General features: G+C 46.6%; 2 protein-coding genes across 3 annotated transcripts; both read right to left on the bottom strand.

Annotated features, from left to right (window-relative positions):
- Positions 1-3,243: 3,243 nt before the first annotated feature.
- LOC118123328 (clusterin-associated protein 1 homolog) lies at positions 3,244-5,733 on the bottom strand. The gene is made up of 9 exons (XM_047343860.1): positions 5,712-5,733; positions 5,518-5,629; positions 5,004-5,268; positions 4,675-4,770; positions 4,285-4,368; positions 4,071-4,204; positions 3,785-3,926; positions 3,476-3,527; positions 3,244-3,383 (listed from the first exon to the last, which is right to left on the bottom strand). Exons 1-9 carry the CDS (start codon positions 5,731-5,733, stop codon positions 3,244-3,246), a joined length of 1,047 nt encoding a protein of 348 aa, XP_047199816.1.
- A 733-nt stretch (positions 5,734-6,466) lies between these two features.
- On the bottom strand, positions 6,467-19,118 carry smarca4a (SWI/SNF related, matrix associated, actin dependent regulator of chromatin, subfamily a, member 4a). Of its 2 annotated transcripts, none has more exons than XM_035180727.2 (34): positions 18,964-19,118; positions 16,767-17,030; positions 16,454-16,586; positions 15,386-15,859; positions 15,117-15,215; positions 14,767-15,022; positions 14,330-14,456; positions 14,035-14,208; positions 13,667-13,840; positions 13,407-13,577; positions 13,273-13,323; positions 13,060-13,190; positions 12,822-12,885; positions 12,600-12,742; positions 12,330-12,477; positions 12,039-12,202; positions 11,836-11,902; positions 11,606-11,716; positions 11,252-11,494; positions 11,028-11,141; positions 10,764-10,871; positions 10,526-10,612; positions 10,388-10,434; positions 10,120-10,286; positions 9,870-10,033; positions 9,475-9,741; positions 8,972-9,049; positions 8,654-8,872; positions 8,306-8,565; positions 8,098-8,203; positions 7,898-7,999; positions 7,655-7,787; positions 7,425-7,564; positions 6,467-7,146 (listed from the first exon to the last, which is right to left on the bottom strand). In XM_035180727.2, exons 2-34 carry the CDS (start codon positions 16,986-16,988, stop codon positions 7,114-7,116), a joined length of 4,977 nt encoding a protein of 1,658 aa, XP_035036618.1. In that variant the 5' UTR covers positions 16,989-17,030; positions 18,964-19,118; the 3' UTR covers positions 6,467-7,113. The 2 variants fall into 2 exon arrangements, with proteins under 2 accessions (XP_035036618.1, XP_035036621.1); XM_035180730.2 differs by having other exon boundaries at positions 12,600-12,739.
- Positions 19,119-20,004: the final 886 nt, after the last annotated feature.

Genomic DNA, 20,004 nt, shown 5'->3' with positions numbered 1-20,004 from the left:
GTACCGAAATAATAATGTAGAAAGTCTAACACCCAAACTACAAATGATTAAATGCTCCCTGTGACTGAAATATGATAATTTATATTATTACCTGACCGTTAATACTGAGGCATCAATGTGTTTTGTTGTTGTTGCTGCTGGAATTTCAGTTACTGTGGTTTTAACTACTTTACTGAACAGGCAGGTTAGTCCAGATGTTCCCAGTCCACAGGGACTGGGCACTGAGTCATAAGATAAATCTCAGGCGTCATGAACAGTCAATCAAGTTATTTCAAATTAAAGTTATCCGTTGTGGGAATAGAATTTGTTAATTCTAATCTGAACAAACCAAACATTTTTAAAAGCTGGTTGAACAGATTTATTTTTTCAGTGTCAAGTTAAAGCCAAGTACAGTACAAGTCCTTGTTCTACTTCCACTGTATGTCAGGCTACTGATGTACTTTTGCTTTTCACCTTTTGCTCCACAAAACGTATTCCTGGTATTTATAATAGATTCATGAGCAACTGCTACAGATTAAACTTCTAGAAAGTAATTTTTAAACCTTTATTGATACTCGAGGAATCATTTAAGTGTCGTTCTGCTCCTGCAGCAACGATCAGAGTCGTTTTCTCCCTCAATTAAAACTCAAATTATGATCAAACCATTAAAACATTCTACACATCAAACCACCGTCTTCATCAACAAAGGCTGGCACTGTACATGACACGTCCTCTCAGTGGGGGAACCCGCCCACCTCCAGCCCGCCTGTACATCGAGCTGCGTTTGATAAGAACTGACAGGGAATTTTCCGGCCTCCTGCTAGAACTGGGCGAGCGGCTGTGACACATGAAACGTTTGCTCGGCGGCGTCGGGGTTGACCTCTGACCTCCCGATGAGATGCACTCTGATGCCTGCGTCCTCCTCCTCCTCTCGTCCACCCTGTTATGAATCGCTGACCGAGCAGATGGGTCGCGCTGCAGGGACGGCGAGCGGCATTAATAGAAACAAGGGTGCAGATGAGGTTAAATTCCTGTGACTGTCTTTTCTTCACGAGAGCGGAGAACACACCCCTCTTCTACAACTTCTCTCTCATTTTTGCACAATCTCAGCACCCCCACCCTCTGTAAACACTTTCTGGTTCTTCCAGTATGCTCGCCTGCACAATCCCTTTCACAGTTGCTGCTTCGCCTGACAAAACAATCGGCGGCTGTGTGTTGGCTGCAACTGCTTCACTCTGTCTCTCTTCAACTGAAGGTCAGATCAGGTTCTTCCAGATGCAGTTTTTGGCTCCTGTTCACCTCACACAGCAGAGCCAGGCGTGGGGGGGGAGAGAGTGGGTGGGTCTCGCTCAGGCCGCAGAACCAGCAGAGAACAGAGAGAGAGAAATATTTCACGATATTTCTGAGTGGGTTCAGTCCCCCTGCTGTAAAGGCCCCCGTGTCGGCTCGGGGACAGATTCCTGGACTGCTCGGCTCTCGTGGACGAGCAGCTCAATAAATAACCTACTTCTCGGGAAGGGTTAGATCTGCAGGCATCACCTTGGCCCCTGGAAAAGAAGATAAGGTTGTCGCGGTGATGAAAGGGGATGAAACAATAAAAAGGCCATGTGGGGGAAATGGTTCCAAGATGCCCTGAGCTATTATCAAGTGAAGGGCGGGTGAGGTTTATCTCAGATTCTGCTCAGATATGAGTGAGTAGCAGGACAGGAAAAGAAAACGGGTGAAACTGCCAGGGGGGGGGGGGATTCCTGAATTAATGACAAAACACACTCATGTAGTAAAATGTGTCTGCAGGGGACACTCCTGCTGGGGACACTCCTGCAGGGGACACTCCTGCTGGGGAGACGGCCCCTCCTGGAATCACCCCCCCTGCAGATTCGTAGCAGACATGTTCCCCTGGTGTTTGTTTAGGTGTTGAGCGGATGTGGGAGCGTCAGGAGCTGGGACCTCACGTGGATCTGAGACTCTGCACCGTGCCTCCCCTCTCAGCCCCCCCCCACTCGCCTCCTTCCTACACACTCACTCAAATATGTGAGGACGGTCGCCTCCAGGATGATTTACAGCTGCTCGGAGCTGCTTTTACTCGTCTTCTTTGAATGTTAGGTCTTCATAAGCTCTCCTAGAAAACAGACCCATCATGAACTGGACCTCGGAGGGGCAGGTGATCTCCATGGGACTGACCACTTATACAAACACTTTGAATTTGAAACACTTTGACATTACGTTGTTTTTTCACTCAATCTGAGTCCCAAAAATAATAAATCTGCAACAAAGAGGAAGCCGGGGGATGAAATCACCTGCAGCGAGAGGATTTGGTGAAAAGAAACAACATGAGAGAGACGAGGAATCAAGGAGAAGAATTACTGGAACTGAGTCAAGAACTACAGGCTGCAGCTCAAACACCACAAAGTCAGACGAGGACAGTGGAGGCGTCTGCAGATGCATGTGTCGGAGGCCCCCTAGTGTGCACGTGAGTCGCGTGCAGTAAAACACCAATAAAGAATGAATTACTGTCTGCAGCCAACATCCACACTAATTAATGTTTTAGTTATGTTTTATTCTCTTTGCAACTCTTTTTAAATTTCTCTTTAAAAGCTCTACGGGATAATAAAGATCCGGTTCTATCAGATCAGATGGAAAATTGTGGAATATCTGTTTCTTAATACCTTTGAATTTATGCTAAAGACACAAACAAATGTTTCTTTTCCATAATATTAAGAAATATATAAAAGAAATACAGTGAAAATACACACGCTTGAAAATAAATGTTACGTTTGCTTTTAAATGAAAAAATCATCGACATTTAATTTAAATTGACTGCTGACATCAAAGTAGTATTTTGTCCTCAACAATGTATTAGAATATAATCTTTAATTTCACAGTATTGAAATATCTGATAGTGTAGACAGATGAGAGGGGGGGGGGTTATGAAGTTTCCAGATTAACACGATGGGGAAACATCTTTAGTTCATCTTCCTGAGAGGAAATGAGACGCAGTGATCAAAGTGTTAAACTGTGTGTTTCCTTCAGAACTCGTCACTGATGGACGACAGACAGACAGTCGGGGCCTTCGTGGAGGTTTGACCCCCCCCCTGGACACCTCACACATCCTCCTCTTCCTCCTCCCTCCTCTCCTCCTCCTCCTCATCATCACCATCATCATCCGTCTGAAAACGCTGATTAGAAGCACATCGAAATGTGTTATAACGAGTGAAAACAGAATAGTGTGTGTTTCTGATCGACAATAAGACACAACATGACACATCAGGTGACACTGACCTCACTGACCTTGTTACCCAGTAAGGCCTTGATGAAACTGTCCCCTGTGGCCTGGCGACACTCTTCTCTGTGGTCGCCGGGGTCTTCGTCCTCCGAGTTCTCCGAGTCCGAATCCTCGTCGGCTCCTGCACGAATCACAACAAAGAAGAAAGGGTTTGGAAAACAAGGGACGAGGTCGCGTCCGGACTTTCTGACTTTTTGTGTGTGTTTGACTTACCGGCGCCCCACTTGCTAAATCTCGCCATCGTCCTACGGGCGTTCACAGCCTCCTGCGGGGGCGACAACAAGATTCACACATCAACGTCAATATACGTTCTTTCAGCCTTAGTGTCAGCCACTCAGTTTTCACAGATCTTACAAGTTCCCACGCTCTTTTCAATCATGCAGATTCCAGATTTTCTATTTTTGCATGTTTTCAAATCCATCCTAGCAAACAGGTCTTTGATGAGCATGACAGAGACAAAGTGATGATGATGATTCCTTCTGTAAAACACTCGAGAGTCTCGTCTCATACAAACTCACACACCTGAAGCTTCTGCTTCTCCACTTTGCTGTACTGATCCATCAGACATTCCAGGTGAGTGAGGCACTTGAACTTCACCACATAGTTCTCATGAGATTTTTCCAGCTCCGCCTCGATCTTCTCGTATTCGTCCATGTACACCGGCCTGTTGAACATAGACGTACACATGTTTTGTTGAAGAAAGAAAACTTTAAGATACAGCTCCAGTTGAATGAAGAAGCGTGCAAACAACTGCAATTAAACACTCGTTGGTTTTGCCTCTCTGCTTCCTGTCCCGTCACAAACTGACCTGATACTCTGACACGTCTGGAGTCTCGTCTGAGTCCACTCCACCTCCTTCATCTTTTGCTCGATCTTAGCGTCCAGAATGGCCACATCAGACTCAACAATACGCAGCAGTTCTCCGGTCCTCTCTGCACTCAACTGGAAAACAAACACAAAGACGAGGTGTCAGAGTTTGCGCCATTTCACGGATACGTGTGATTTTCTGGATCAATACGAACCAAAACCTCCTTGAGGGCGTCTTCGAAGGCCTTTTCCGTCTCGCTGATGTCCAGAGGTCTGGAAATAGCCGCGGTTCTCTTTTCCTGTTGGGAAAGTGGAAACAAGGACAGAGTCGTCTCCTGCAGCACCGACACTGGTGGGTTTTTACATCAACTGCAGCTTTAAAGGCCACATGACTGTTGGTGGCAGGTTTTTTAGGGAAGGTGTAAATCATAAAAAGGTAAAATCATCTGTACATCGGTTGTTTCCTAACTTGTGAGACACGACTGCTTCCATAACACTTCAAACGGTGAAGTGACTGATCCAAAAATAGCCACACGTTGACTGTGTGGAGTCCAGACGAAGGAAAGTGGAAACCAGTGTGTCAGTTGTTGTGTGTGCTTCCTCACCCTGAGGGCCACCTCTTCTCCCAGTAAATCACACAGAGATGCTCCTGAGGCCATGACCTCGGACGTCAGCTGTCGAGCTGCTTTCAGATCAGACATCTTCAGAGAAGACAGAGTGAGACACAGTCAGCAGCGCACACTTCACTTCCACCTAAGATTTGATGTAACTCAAGCTAAAGTACGAGATTATACAAAGGAAATACCACCATCATAGTTAATTTACTTTAAACCAAGTAATGCAGTAAAGGTTCAAACCTACTTAAATTCTTTCTACCACTAACGATAAAGAAATGTGATCGTTAACATTACTCAGCATAAAAGCTGCATCTCACCCATGAGCCGCGGTCGAACTTGAACTCGCTGTCGTCCACCGCGACCTGGTCGTCCGGGGTCACGTGCTCGTCGCTCAAAGCGCCGTACAGCTGCGAGGTGATCTTCAACATCTCTCTCACCGCGTAGCCATCGGCCTGGTACAGATGCTTCAGGTTGAGTTTCACGTGAGCCTTCGTCACCATGAACTGGGCCACAGCTCGGATGAAGGTCACCCTGGAGGCCTCCGTGGCCACATCGGTGGGAATGTTCACGTGAGACTCAAAGCTACATGGGGGGGGAGCGAGATAAGACAAAGGGAATTATCACATTATTCTCTGTTACACACGTAAAGGGAAGAGGGCAACTTTAGGCTCACAACCATTTTGGGCCACAAGAAGGCAAGACTTCCTGAAGTGGCCCACATCCGTAGAGTAAAAACATCTGATCCACTCCAAAGTGTTAGAAACAAACCATCACAGGTTTTTAGGACTTTGTAAACTTGAAGAACGCAGGACGTGTGAAGTTCAGTCGTACCTCTTGACGAGGAATTTGAGGATGTCTGCCAGCAGAGGGAAGTTGGGTCGCCTGAAGCTCTCCATAGAGATGGACCCGGGGTATTCCAAGGTCCTCATCTGTTCAATGAAGTCTGCCAGGGGAAGATGTAACGCCAGTGACTGACAATACACTCAACAACTCTCAGTTCATCTGACACAATGGGCATTACTTACTTCTTATTTCTCTGAAGGACATATCGACTGGTTTGACTGGTTCCTTCAACTGGCAACAAAAGTAAGATATGCCTTTAAACACAGGAGTTATTGACAGTGCAGCCTGATTAACCTTGATAAGATGTTTTAGTATCTAACAAATGTGTCAAGGCAACTTCAGTCCCAGGAAAAAGCTCATGGTTGGTGTCATGGAGGGTTAATATTAGGTTATCTCGTAAAAACAACAATCTTTTTGAATGTACTGTCTCTAGAACACATTGAATCAATCTGAATATCTATGACGGTCTTTAACAAACCTAATGAAAATGCTTTATGAATGTTGAGCTGCTGAAATGCTTTGTCAAATCAGTCTGAAAACTGATTCGGAAACTGAAGGAAACCTGATGAATACATCAAAGCTTGATCAAAGGAATGTGATGGCATCACAGGTACCTCTTTCATATGGTACTATGGCAAAGATCAAAGACTTGTTTCGGTATATTGGCACCGGGTGGCAAACCAACGTCACGGTGCACTACTGCCATCTACTGCATCTCTGAATGTGTCACACTGCCACAAAGACACCTCTCCCATAGAAAACAAGTATATATTCCAAAAATTGCAGAATAAGCTGAGTATTTCAAGTATAAATATTTGAAAGTAAGTTGTATAGAAGTAGAAATGTGGTTGAGAAAGAACATTTTGACAATTAAATGGTTGAAGTGAGTATAGTATTATTCTAGTCAGCAGTCGTACAAATAAGTTCACACAGCAGGTTTATTATGAGATGCCTTTATTGTAGTTTTTGGAATCCAGTGACACCGACACGAGAAAAATGGTCCTATCCTTCCCCCCCCCCTCTTACATACACAACCTGAGAGGAGGGGGGGGCTGCAGGGTGGGATGTACCGCAATCCCGCTTGTAGTCTTAAATTAAACACAGAGATAATAGCAAAGACACATCCAGGTGCATTTCCACAGACACGCACGACATGCATTCAAAAAGGGAAAAAGGAGGAACGCAGTGACTCCTGGTTCACATGTACGTGTTGTCCCAAAGTAAAAGATGACAAAATTAATATCATTTTTAAAAAACAGTTAGCTGTCTTAATGGCCCACGATCAGTCTATAATTCAGGCTCTGTCAATTTTCCACTTACAGGAGAAAACAAAAAGGCAAAGAGACACACTACTACTCATACAGGGAAATGGTTTAAATATGGAAGTGGAGAGTTCATATCTTTCATATTTTTTTTTTAATTAATTGTATACTTTAATGAGAATACAATTGTCCCACTAAAAATCAGCTCATCTAGGTAAAACTAGGCCCTGTCCACTGACTGTCTCCCTGCTGTGTCTAAGTAAAATATATTAAGTCCAGTAAGGGGCTCAGTGGGCCTTGGTCCGATAAGGAGGGGATCACTTCAGTCGTCATCGCTGCCACTGGCCGAATGCTCCTGAGGGAACACACACAATGGAAGCACAGATTTAATGACGCCATTCAACACAACTACACAACGACCCCACAGGGATGGATCACTCATGAACAGCTGTAAAAGTCTCAGAAAGTAAAAGACCTTAATTAATTACCCGTTAATTAATATTCTGTAATCGTTGTAGCCTGAATCTACTGTGCACATGCACTAAAAGTAATGTGATGTATTCACTGAGAGGCTTCCTACGCATTAAGAGTTTATTTACAGCCATTGGGACTTTGCTCTTGAGCTCCTCTCACCTCTTCCTGCTCCTCCTCACTGTCGTCGTCGCTCACCACCGGCTTAGCCCGAGAGCCGCGGCCCCTTCGTCGTTGGCCTTTTCCTGAACGATCGCCCTTTTCTTTCCGGCTCAGCTTGATCTTCACTTTCACCGAGCGGGCTGACGGAAAAAACAAAGATCATATAAGCATCACTACACCAACTCCTGCCTCGCTGTTCTGTGCAGAAACGCTGCATTTCTCACACTCACGTTCAGACTCCGAGCCTTCATCCAGCTCCTCCTCCTCTTCCTCACTCTCCTCTCCTTCGCTCTCGTCGTCCTTCTCGATCTTCTGCCTCACACTGGTGAAGACAGACTGAAGCACAATGGAATCCTCGTAGATCTGAAACAGAGACAGTGAGAGAGATTATAAAATTATTATAAAAGCTATGCATGAAACAGAGGCTCCCTCATTTGTTTTAAGCCTAGTTCACACTACAGGACTGGACTCACCAAAGACCCCTCCAGGTTGAAGGTCTGGGCATTTTGACACAGCAGCATCACGTCCTTCTCCAGGTCGTTCAGGCTGCGATACTTGTGGCTCCTGATCCTCTCCTGATGGAGGGAAGCGACGAGAGGAAGCAGCAGTTAAACGCACGTTCGATAGCGAGATGAGAAAAATCACACAAAAGAGGAAGTGGAAAGTTCTTCACCTTGATCTTTCTGAAGTCCACAGGTTTGCGGATGAGCTCGTAGTACTCAGGCAGCTCCTTGCGAGAGGGCAGCTGGATGAAGACCTCACTCAGCTGTCGCCCATTACTGCAGAGACAGGGAAGCGGTGTTAGCATGCACCACTCGCTGGGTTAAGTGTGTCGTAATAGATCTAGAACTTGTGTTTATGAGATGCAGTTCTGTTCTCACCCATCCTTGTATTTGATCACAGCGTCAACTGTCTTCTTCATCTTTTTAGTGAGGGAGAGGGGGTTGGGAGAGAGTTTCTCAGCAGGCGGGCGACCACGTTTCTTTGCTTTCTTCACCTCCTCGTCCTTGTCCCGCCCTCGACCGCTGCTGGAGCTGGGTGTGGCCGGGCCGTCGTGGTCGCGGTCTCTCTTGCGCTTTCTTGTTGTCTTTTTGTGACGCACTTCCTCTTCAATGTCCTCTAGATTACCTTCTTCTATGGCCTGTGTCGAGTAGAAATCAGGTCAGAAACTCTGGATTTAACTTTGCCAACATAATATTTTCCAACAGCCTAACATGATGAAAACCCACCTTGAGCCACTGCTTCTCAGTGAGCGAGTCACTGTAGTCCACCTCCTTCCGTTGGCGGGAACCTCTGCCGAACATCTTCTCCTCCTCTTCTTCACAAGTGAGCCTCTCAACCTCAGCGTCGTCTTTCAAAATCCAGCTGGGCATATCATCTTCCTCCATCAGGCGAGGTTTCCTCTTGGGATTGCGAGCATCCTCCCGGCGTCGGTCTAGATCCATGCGCTGAGATAAAAAAAGAAAAAATGACACAGCAGGGGGGTTAGTGGGTTCAGATTTAGAAATTTCAAAGTCTCTAACAACTGCAAAGGAAATGGTACCGACCATGAACAGCTCAAACTCCTCTTCACTTCTGGCAATCATCTGGTTGACAGTCTCATCATCAGGAACCTCATCCTCCTCCTAAACACACACGAGACGGAGGAAGTGAGAAGAGGCTCGCGGCAGATTTATGTGGCACCTCAGAGCCAAGTCTCTGAACTAATGACTTATTCACACAAAGAGCAGTGAAAGTAACTCAATGTATATTACATTTTAACATTAATAAAAAATGTATTTTTAAAAAAAATCAGCAGAAAAGGGAAATGTTTTTATGTTAGTGTAGGAGATAAAGTTTCATATTAACCATTAAGGTTTGTGTAGAGGCAGAAAAACAAAAGGGAGAAAAGTCTGGATTGATGAAAGCTCAAAAATCCTGAGAAAACAGGGAAGTAAGGAAAAGAGATGGAAAGAGGAGGAGGGAAAAAAGAGAGAATGAAGAGGTGAAGCAGCGCACAGGCGCATGTGGGTGGGTGGGCGATGTGCGGACAGGTTCAGTTCACACCCACCCACGCCCCCCTAGTGCGGCAGCCACCTCGAACCCCGACTTCGTCCTGTTCCTCGTGCTCCAGGATGGCCTGTAAGAAAGCCCGTCGCTCACAGCCTGAGGACTTCTGGTCGAACATGCCAGCCTGGATGACCTTTTGGTCCACGTTCAGTTTATACTTTGCCGCAGCCAGAATCTTTTCCTCCACACTGTTGACGGTGCAGAGGCGGAGGACGCGCACTTCGTTTATCTGCCCGATACGATGGGCTCTGTCCTGCGCCTGCAAGTCCTGTAGGACAGACACACATGACACTTCTAGTTAATCCTCCTCAAGGATTCAGGTATTGTTGAATACACTCTTCATTCAACACATCCTTGGCCATAACGGAGACCCTTATCATATATTGACATGAATACCTGATGTGGGTTCCAGTCACTGTCAAAGATGACGACTGTGTCAGCAGACTGCAGGTTGAGGCCCAGGCCTCCAGCCCTGGTACTGAGCAGGAACACAAAGTACTCAGAGGCTGGGTCATTGAACGTCTTGAGCAGCATGCCGCGGTCCTCCGCCTTGGTGGTTCCTACGGGGGGGTGAAAGTGTGTTAAAAGGTGAATATCAAATTATTAAAATCGAGTGTTTATTTATGCTGATAGAAAACCGCCTTACCGTCCAAACGCAGGTACTTGAAGCTGCGGTACGCAAAGTAGTCCTCCATGATGGTCATGAGTGTGGTCATTTGACAGAAGAGCAGCACTTTGTGGTCGGTGACCCTGAGCTTGGGCAGGATACGGTCCAGCAGCTCAAACTTCCCAGAGGAGCGGTACAGGTCAGGCCTGAGCAGGCAGAGGAAGATCATGAGCACGAATGGACCAGTGTGCAACGTATATCCACACCTACACACGTGCTGTGCAAACCTCCACAGTGTAACACTTACCCAGAGACTACTCCACCGGAGTAACCGAGATGCTCAGAGAAAGACTCCTGTGAAGCAAACAAACAGGAGTTCAGGTTAATTCTTTTTGCTGTGAATTCTGCATGAAAATACTGGTTAAAGTCAAGTTTCTTCTGGAACCTCAATGTGCTGGAACATGTAAGGGTGGTTGCAAATCTTCCTCAGCTGCATGATAGTGTTCATCAAGGTCTTCGTGCCTCCTTTACCCTGGAAGATTTAGAAGGAAACAAAAAGACAAAACTCGCATTAGTTTCCAGAGCTTTAAATTGAATTGAACATCCTTGTACTACCTCAAGCATCTAAAACATAGAGCTAATTTGTCCAAACAAAATCTAAGACATACTGATCTCCTACTTACCTTCTTGTCTTTTTCTGAGCCGTCTGTGAGCAGGACTCCCTTGGCCTGCATGTGTCTGTACAGAACCCTCTGCAGGGCGGACATGTCGCACTTGATCACATACTCCACCTGGAAAACAACAGTGAGGGAAAAACAGATTTTAAATATATATCCACATATTTGTGTCGAGGACAGTGTGAGAATATGTTGCCTGGTGAGAATAGAAGATGAAATAGTAATAGAAGCCAACTTTAATAAGGTTAAATAAATGAAATGCAGCCGGACCTTCTCTGGCAGCTGGGCCTCGACTTCTTTCTTGAGTCGGCGCAGTAAGAACGGTCGGAGAACCTTGTGTAAACGACGAATGATCAGAATGGTCTCTTCTTCATTCAGGTCAACCTTGGTGGGGAAAAAAAAAAGATAACAAGGATATATTCAGAATCCGAACATGTTTCATGGCAGCTCGTGTTCTGTGGATGTTTGTTTTTACAGTCTGCTGTGGTTATCACCTTCTCTCCAGTCATGGCGAAGGGGGCGTTGAACCACTGCTCAAAGGTAGTGCAGCTCTTGAAGATGGTTGGCAGGAGGAAGTTGAGCAGGGCCCAGAGCTCAGGTAGCTTGTTCTGCAGCGGTGTGCCCGTGAGCAGCACACGCCGTGGCGCCAGGTAGTGCGTGTTCAAGACCTGGGTGAGCTTACAGTGGTGGTTCTTCATACGATGGCCCTCGTCCACAATCATGTACTTCCAACGGAGCTTCGGGAGGAAATACAGGACGTTTAGAGGTCAGACAGAGAAACAACACATCTGAGGCAGATTCGGGGATTCATTTGAGCCTCAAAACTAAACACGTGGACGCTTCCTCACCTTTGCTAGCACTTGTTTGTCTTTGATAATGTACTCGTATGTGGTGAGCAGCACGTTAAACTTGCCACTGCGCAAGATGGGAACGAACGCGCGCCGAGCAGCGGGAGACCCCTGAAAGTGAACAGGGTTCCATTTATTTCAAAAACACAGAAATTTATTTGTAACCAAAGATTCATTTTTTGTTTAGGACAAATAGGAAGAAATTAAATATCCAAGTAGGTGCCACTGACCTTGTAGGAGATCTTGTGGACCGATGGCGCCCACTTATCAAACTCATAGACCCAGTTCGATAGAGTTCTGAGAATGAGAAACAACTCTGGTTTATGAGATTTTCAACATATGAACACAAAAACACAGTTCGTACAGATTGCTATTAAATTTGTGTTTTCACAGATGAGCCCACGGGGAAGCGAGGAAGACGTGTTGGACTCACGAGAGAGGTACGATGATGAGGAAGGGCCCGTTGAGGCGCTTGTTCTCCATGAGGTAAGTGATGAGGGCGATGGTCTGAATCGTCTTTCCAAGACCCATCTCGTCGGCCAGGATGCCGTTCAAGTTGTTGTTGTAAAGTGACACCAGCCACTCCAGACCCTTGATCTGAACAAACAAAAAAGATGGAGAGTTGGTTTGGGTTTGTTAAAAAAAAATCATTGAACCATGTAGTCTGGGTTTCTCTTCACATGGGAGCTACGAGTGATTCTCCTCTTCTCAGCCGGTTGTGTACCTGGTATTGCTTGAGCTGCCCGTTGATCAGCAGCGACGACTGTTTGTCCACCCTCTCGGTGACAGCATGAGCCACAGCGTAGTAGGACTGCAGGCCTCGGTTGAAACTCGCAGTACCGTATTCATCATCTACATCCTGCTTGGCGTGTCTGGAGGGTGGAGGATACAGAACAGAAATCCAGTTAAGATACGGAGAGAACATGCGCTTCAAAATGACCATATCAGGACCTAACTTTAAGATTTATGGTCGTTTTAGACACATGTATCTTACTCGATGATGTGCAGGACATCCACTTCAGATACTTCTTCAGTATCAGGGTCAGGAATCTTCTTCTTCTCCTCTACCGGAGCAGTAGAGGGCTGAGGCTGAGGCGGAGGGGGAGGCGGAGGCGGAGGCAGCACTTCCTCTTCCTCCTTACGAAAACAACGATGAAGTTAGAAAAACTACGGCAGGACAATTACAAGCTTTGGTGTTGAGTTCACGGTTACGTACCTCATCCTCATACTCGTCTTCTGAACCACTGTCTTCACTGTCTGAACGTGGTGCTACTTCATATCTGCGGAGGAACAAAATGTTTTTGACAAAGTCAGATACATTCAGATAGGTCTGTCTCCTCTTCTTCAACATTGAAACTTTATCCCACATCTACCAGCATGATTAAAAACAAAGGAAGGAATTATCAGTTTCCACACGATCGTTTAAAAGTGATAAAGGCAGATGTGGCTCTTACCCTGGGTTCATTTCAAGCCAGGTCTCCAGCTGACCAGCCTTAGGTGCTTCAATCCCAGTCAGGATCTTCCCACTGTCAATATGGATGAGCTTCACAGGCAGGTCACTCATTTGACTGGTCTCATCTAAAGGCTGAGAGAAGCACATGAAGATGATAAATCGTGACATCTTATTGAAATATAGGGGATCTGTCAGATTCTTGTTTTACACTCACCTCTCCATCAGGTCCCAGAGCAGAAGAACGACCCTCTGTGGCCTCGGGCTTCTGAAACCGCACAAACAATTGAAGTCTGCGTAATGTTTAAAATATAACGAGACGTTTTACGACTGCTCGCTCCAAACACCTACCTTCTTTTTCTTCTTCTTCTTCTTCTTCTCTTTGAGAGCTTGCACGGCTTTGTGGGCTCGCACCAGCTCAGTGAGGTTGGCCACGTACTCGTCTGTCTGCTGAAGCAGGTAGGCCAGACGCTTGTCTTTCTTCTGGTCGATAAGTTTACGATATCCTTCTTCATCTTCAGCCTGGAATCAGATTCACTCAGCGGTCAGGCGCTGCCACTGGACTAATAAACAACCACAACAGCTCGGCGATATATATTTCTGAAACTCACCATCAGCCTCCGCATTCGCTCCTTCTCAATGCGCTCGTTCTCTTTCTTCTGCTCTCGCTCGGTGTTGGCATGATAGGTGGCGACAGCTTTGGTGGCCTTCTGGATCTTCGCTGTGATGGAGCGGTGGTACTCCTTAAAGTCCTTGGCGTGCTGCAGGATGCTGTTGAGGTATTCCTGTCAACAGAAGAAATACACCACTATTATTAAATCTAATAAGTAATGTGAACTATATCAAGGTCTTCAAAATCCCTACTCTCCACTTTACACTGGCGTTGTCATGTTTTCCTCTGTTAAAAAATATCAGCACTCTTTGTGAAGTAAATCCTTTTGCCCTGTTAGAAACCCTCTGGTGTTTTCCGACAGTTTACCTGGTGTTTCTGACGACGCTTGCGCTCCTGTTCGATCTTCTGTTGTTTCTCGAGCTTCTCGGTGATGCGGGCCTCGCGCAGAGACTGACGTTTGCTGCGCTTGTAGGCCTTAGCGTTAAGGGCGGTTTCCAACGCGGTGTCACGCCGCATGCAAACCACCACCTCCTGACGCAGCTGCAGGCACAAAAAAAGGTCAGAAATTATTATTTAAAAAAACTGGAATACTAGTGTAACAGTGTTGAATAAGTGGAGGTCGAGCAGGCGCTTCAGTTGCCTGTGCTTTACACATCCCTACCTGTCTCTGGAAGTTAAGCAGCCTCAGGGCCTTCAGCTCGATGGTGGCCTTGGTGCGCAGGTCACCCGCTAAAGAGCCGGGCAGGTTCTCCAGCTCCTGGATACGGTGAGCGATACGGGCCTGTAGCCTGCAACATATATGCAGAAAAAATTACAATAATGACCATAAATTAAATGAACTCTTCTAGCTGATAATCACAAATTTGAAAAAAACACTCAATATGGTAAAAGAACTGTATGTAACACACTCTGCTTAGGATGAACGGCAATACAACTATTTCCAACTTTAATCTATGATGTGCTTTGCAGAGGTAATATATTAAATTTAAAAGGTTGATGTCAGACATTGGTCTGTGTTTATAGGTGTGAGCTACTGACTCGGAGGAGAATGGTTCATTATATGATAAGATTTGATGACACGCGTGTTTTTCCACTCACCTGTATTCTCTTTCCTGGAGGATCTCCACTGGGTCCAGCCCGCGGGGTTTTTGAATGGGGGTAATGCGGTTCTGCTTCTGATGCAGCATCATGGGAGGGGGCTGGGCAGGCTGACCCGGGGACTGTGTCTGAGGGGGCATTACTGGGGAGGCAGCGGGGGGCACAGAGGGAGGAGCGGGCGAGGGTCTGCCAGTGGGCTGAGGGGGAATCAACTTCTGGGGAGGATTGGATGGAGCAGCAGCATTCACCATAGGTCCTGACAGGTGTGAATTTAGAAGAGATCAGTTTTGCTGCATTGGCACATAAGAACACACAGAGTTGATCGAAGTGAGCGTCAAGACCACGTTTACCTTCAGGCCATGATTTAGGAGGTCCATTGGTCGGCGGGCCTTGCATACCTGGGGGAACCCCTGCAGGTCCGGGGGGGACCATATTAGGGCCAACCATGCCTGAAACATCAATGTCACATATTTAGATGAACTATGATGCAGGAATTGACTAATGTTAAGAAATGTTCAGCCACCAGGGGTCTCTGTGGAGCTATCTCATAGTCTGCCTTCATTAACATGTTAACATAACAAACACATTCTGAATATGCTGAGGGTCTTCTTTAACTCACCGTGTGGTCTGTTGTAGTTGGCTTGAGCTGGTCCCGGTCCAGGCCCAGGCCCAGGCCCACCTCCGGGTCCCGTAGAAGGTGGCATGTTAGGCATGGGCTGTTGCTGCATCCCTGGCATGGGCCTCTTCCCCTGCACAGCCATCTGCAGGTGATCTGGTAGGGGCTGACTGCGTGCCAGCATCTTGTAAGCCATTATCTGGGCCCTGAGTTGGTGCAACTGGTTCTGGTTGAAAGGAGTGGGCCCACCTGGCCCGGGTGCACCGACAGGTCCACCTACTGCTCCACCTGGTCCAACTGGACCCTGGGGACCGCCACGGTTAGGTTGACCCATGCCCTGATTAGGGTCACCGCTGCCTTCCATAGGGCCAGCGACGGGGCCAGGGGGACCCACGGGCATCATGGGGCCCGGGGGGGGGCCATTGGCTGGGCCAGGGCTGGGTGCATGCTCTGAACCACCCAATGGTGACGGGTAACCTGGGGAACACAAGACAGATCCAAGACTGGTAAGGCAAAGAAATGATGCAGGTATCATGTTAAGTAGGTTTGATTTTTAAAAAGGTCCTGTATGTCCTGCTGAGTTCATTACAGAGAAATCCATCCAAAGGCAACTGAGAACGTTGGGGAAGGACTTGTTCTAAGTTACGTTCCAGTCTGTTCACACATTGGTGGTTAATACACGTAGCTGCTTCACGTTGTTACATAAAGAGCTTTTAAGACACTGAACTCGTCAACTCCAACACTGCTGTCACTGAAGTGCTCCTGTGAGTGCCTCTCTCTTCTTGGCTTTGTAGAAGCAGCTGCTGTTCTTTTTGTCTGATGGGTAAACCCCCTTTTAGCTCCTCCCCTCCCACTGTCCTGCCCACAGCTGTTTGCTCATGCTGCCATATGAGCAGTCAAAACAAGAGGAACCGGCTGGATGGGAACTCGTTCTCATACTCGAGGTCAACGTGACAAAGTCATGGGTTCACCTTGAATGGAGTTTTTGTGGGACAAGTAGGAGGTGGTCAATTACTATCTCTCTTCACACCTTGTATGTGAGAACTCATACATTACTGTGTGTTGTGTTACCTTGAGAGTGTTGGTCCATGGGGCTCGGAGGGGGTCCCATACCACTGTGCCCCCCTGGTCTCATGCCCATGCCCTTCATCTGTCCGTAGCGAGGGTCATCGGGCATTCCCTTCTCATGCATGGCTTCCATGGGCTGATGAAAAGACACAGAATATTCAAAGGTTATAGTTTTACAGTCCTAGAGTGTAGAGTATGTCCACTCTGAAGATATTTAGGTTAAAACATTTACCACTACTAATTTAAATCAGTGTACATCCAAGAGGAAAGATATTTAAAAAAGCACATTAAACAAAGGAATAAGAATATAAAGTACTTTGTGCATCTGGTGCATGTTTTCCTGAGGATATCCTGAGGGTCCCTGTGGAGGGTGGGGGTGCCCAGATCCAGGGGGCCCTGGACTGGGCCCCATCATGCTATGGGCTGACCCTGGTGAGGGACCCGGACTCGGGCCCATCATGCCTCCTGGAGATGGCCCTGGGCCTGGGGAGGGTCCAGGCCGAGGTGTCCCTCCCATCGGGGGGTCAGGAGTGGACATCTCTCAGGGGAAGTTGGGAATGTTTGGCAGCAGCAAGGTCCCCTGTGAAGGGAGACGACAACGGGAATATCGTAAACGGTCAGAGTATGTGTGTGTGAGCAGCAGAGCTCACTTTATGTACTTTACAGGAGCAGAGCAAGTCCAAATATTTAAACACCAAATGCAACAAAGTCCAATTTGATTATACAGCAACAAGTGGGTTGAGTCACTGAAAACAGCAACAGAGATTCTGCAGGTTGCAAAGTTTCTTTAAGCACAAATAAATTCACCAGACAAGATTAGAAGTTACTTCCACTACACTTTTAACAAAGCCAGCAAGCAGCAAGTATTTACATCAAATGTATCTATCAAGTATTTGAAGTAATTGATAAATCCTTTAGAATAGTGAATATGAGAAGACAGTGAAAAGTTTTCAGGTTGTTTGTGAAGCCCAGCCAACACTTCAAAACTTCAACATATTACATTTTACAAGAAGTCAAGACACACAGTCGAGTGGGTGGAATCAGAGATGTGTTGCTTGACCTGCTGCTCGAAAATTGAGTAAAACAATTAATCGATTATCAAAACCGTAGCAGATTAATCAAATCAATCCCGATTAGTTGGTGTAAATCTCCATACGGCGGGTGGATCACTGTGCATACGCCTGTAGAGCGACGCTGTTGTTGTGTTTCGTGCTTTGCAAAGACAACAACAAAACACAACCAACACAGAGGAAATAGTTATGAGGGGGCCGGAGCTTTTCTACTATTCATCCTCCTTTAAAAACACGCTTTTTAAAAATCTAACCTTGTTTTGACTATTTTCTCATCTGTATCATTCTCACTTTGTAATTGTCTTCTGATGCCATGTGAGCTTCAAACTGCTTTTAAATGTTTCCTAATGTTTACAAAAGTTTGTGTGCCTTTAATGTCTTTGATCCTTAACTTTGTAACTGTGCTTGGAAACATAAACATAAATAAAGTTGATTCTCATTAACACCAGTATCATGAATATCCCCACTGCTGATCCCTCATCGGTGTGGATGCAGGTTCCGGGTTTGGAGCCGTTCACAACACTGAGAACACAACACGGCACACACACACACACAGAAGCCATGTGACACGTTTCCACCAAATGTAAACTCCAAAACACACAGTTCGAATCCCAGAGGCTTCAAATCTGTCACTTAACGAGTCCCAACTGAGGTCAAGTGAAAGCCCTGACAGACGGAGCCCTGCTGAACCACAGACAGATGTGTGGGGGGGGGGACAACGACGAGAGAACATCTGGACACACACGTTCAAAGCCCCAGCGTTAAGCCCGCGTTGTTTACAGTTACAAGGAAATAACAAGCGGGTTAGCTATTATTAGCATTGTTAGCTCGGCTAGCGGCTAGCCAGGCCTAGCCGGGGGTCGGCAGGTTTAGCGTCGCATAACGTAAATTAAACCCCCGATATCTTAACTTCTCGTTTCCTCACGAAGCCTCGCGGGTTGCGAGGTGTTCACCGGATTCAGGGCGAAATGTGAAATTCGAAAGTAAAGCCACAAAGAGCGAGCAGCCGAGCTCGCGACCCGCCGACTAGCTAGCTTAACAAAAAAAAGAAGAAGCCTACAACAACACAAGCTGGCGAGGATGCTAACGAGCTAGTGGGGGTTAGCCTAGCCGGGCCATGCTGTCCGAGGCCAATCATGCAGGAAAGCGGGTGTTGTTTGCGGGGAGACGTTCGCCCGAGAGTCGGGGACGTGTGACCGGGGAGAGCCCGGTCCATCCCCGCCGGGGCCCCGATTGATCCATCGCGCCTCCCGTACCCGGTGCAGCTCCCACAAGCGGGTTTTCATTCATTGCTCCGCGTCGCGCCACAAGCGACGTCGCGGCTCGTCTTTTCTCCCGCAAAACACGCACAATACCCCCGCGGAATAAAAAAGCGGATTTCCCCTCGCGCCCCGCGGGAGAGGAGGGCCCCCTCGTGCAGCCGCGGCGGGGAACTTTACTCACGCTGGCGGTGAAACGCGATGTTTGAATCCTCGCCGGGTCGCAGCGTCTCTCGCTTTTTCCTCCAAAGCAGAAACAAAGAGCGACCTACCCAGTCGGTTTTTTTCCTTCACCCTCCTCCTCCTCCTCCTCTTCTCTGGAGATCGTATCGCGGGGATCGGCCTGTGCGACTCTCCAGCGCCACCTATCCGCCGGCTCGCTCACTGCCCGCATGCCCAGTGAGGACCGGGGGAGGAATGAGGGAGGGAGAAGCCGGCGTGGGGGAGGGGAGGCCCGGGAGAGAGAGGCGACGAGAGGCCCGGGGAGGAGACTCGCACACTGGAGGAGCTCCATGTTTCTGTGTGGTTATAATAGTCATAATCATAACATCATCTTTATTATAGCTTTATATTATATAAACAGTTCCTGGTCTCTCTTTCCCCCATTATTAACAGGATATATACAGTGGGTTGCACACACAGACACGAGTATTGCACAGTTAAATGATTTAAACCTGAGTTTATAGTTCATTCCTTATTATTATTAATATTTATTGTTGCATCTGCCTTTAACAACCAGTATGACAGAGCTTAAATATGACGTCACACAGCAGTCCCTAATCTCTCTCTTCTCCCTAATAAATAGTTATTATTAATAATTATAAGATAATCCTTTATCATATCATAATAAATAATCCTTTAATTTGTTGTGTGGCAGCAGAGCACAGACACATATTCTACCTTTACTGTCAATGACTCCCTTCATCTCTAACAGATATTTTCTTATGTATAAATACTTGACACACTTTTCCATAAAGAAACAGTTTCTTCAAATCAATGTTGTAAATACTCTTATTTTGAAGTTTCTGTTTTCATTTGGGAGTTTTTACTCTAGTTGAGGGTAAAGAACAGAGGAAATTGTGATTTGGGAATATGGGCTATACAAATAAAATTTGATTGGTTGGTTTACTGCAGTAAAAGTAATAAGTAAACATGCACAGCAAATACAAGGAAATATGAATACAAATAATATATATATAGAATATATACAGCACAGACAGAAATG

The sequence above is a fragment of the Hippoglossus stenolepis genome, chromosome 16, assembly GCF_022539355.2.
Source record: "Hippoglossus stenolepis isolate QCI-W04-F060 chromosome 16, HSTE1.2, whole genome shotgun sequence".
Lineage (NCBI taxonomy): Eukaryota > Metazoa > Chordata > Actinopteri > Pleuronectiformes > Pleuronectidae > Hippoglossus > Hippoglossus stenolepis.
This window is presented reverse-complemented; position numbering and strand designations above follow the sequence as displayed.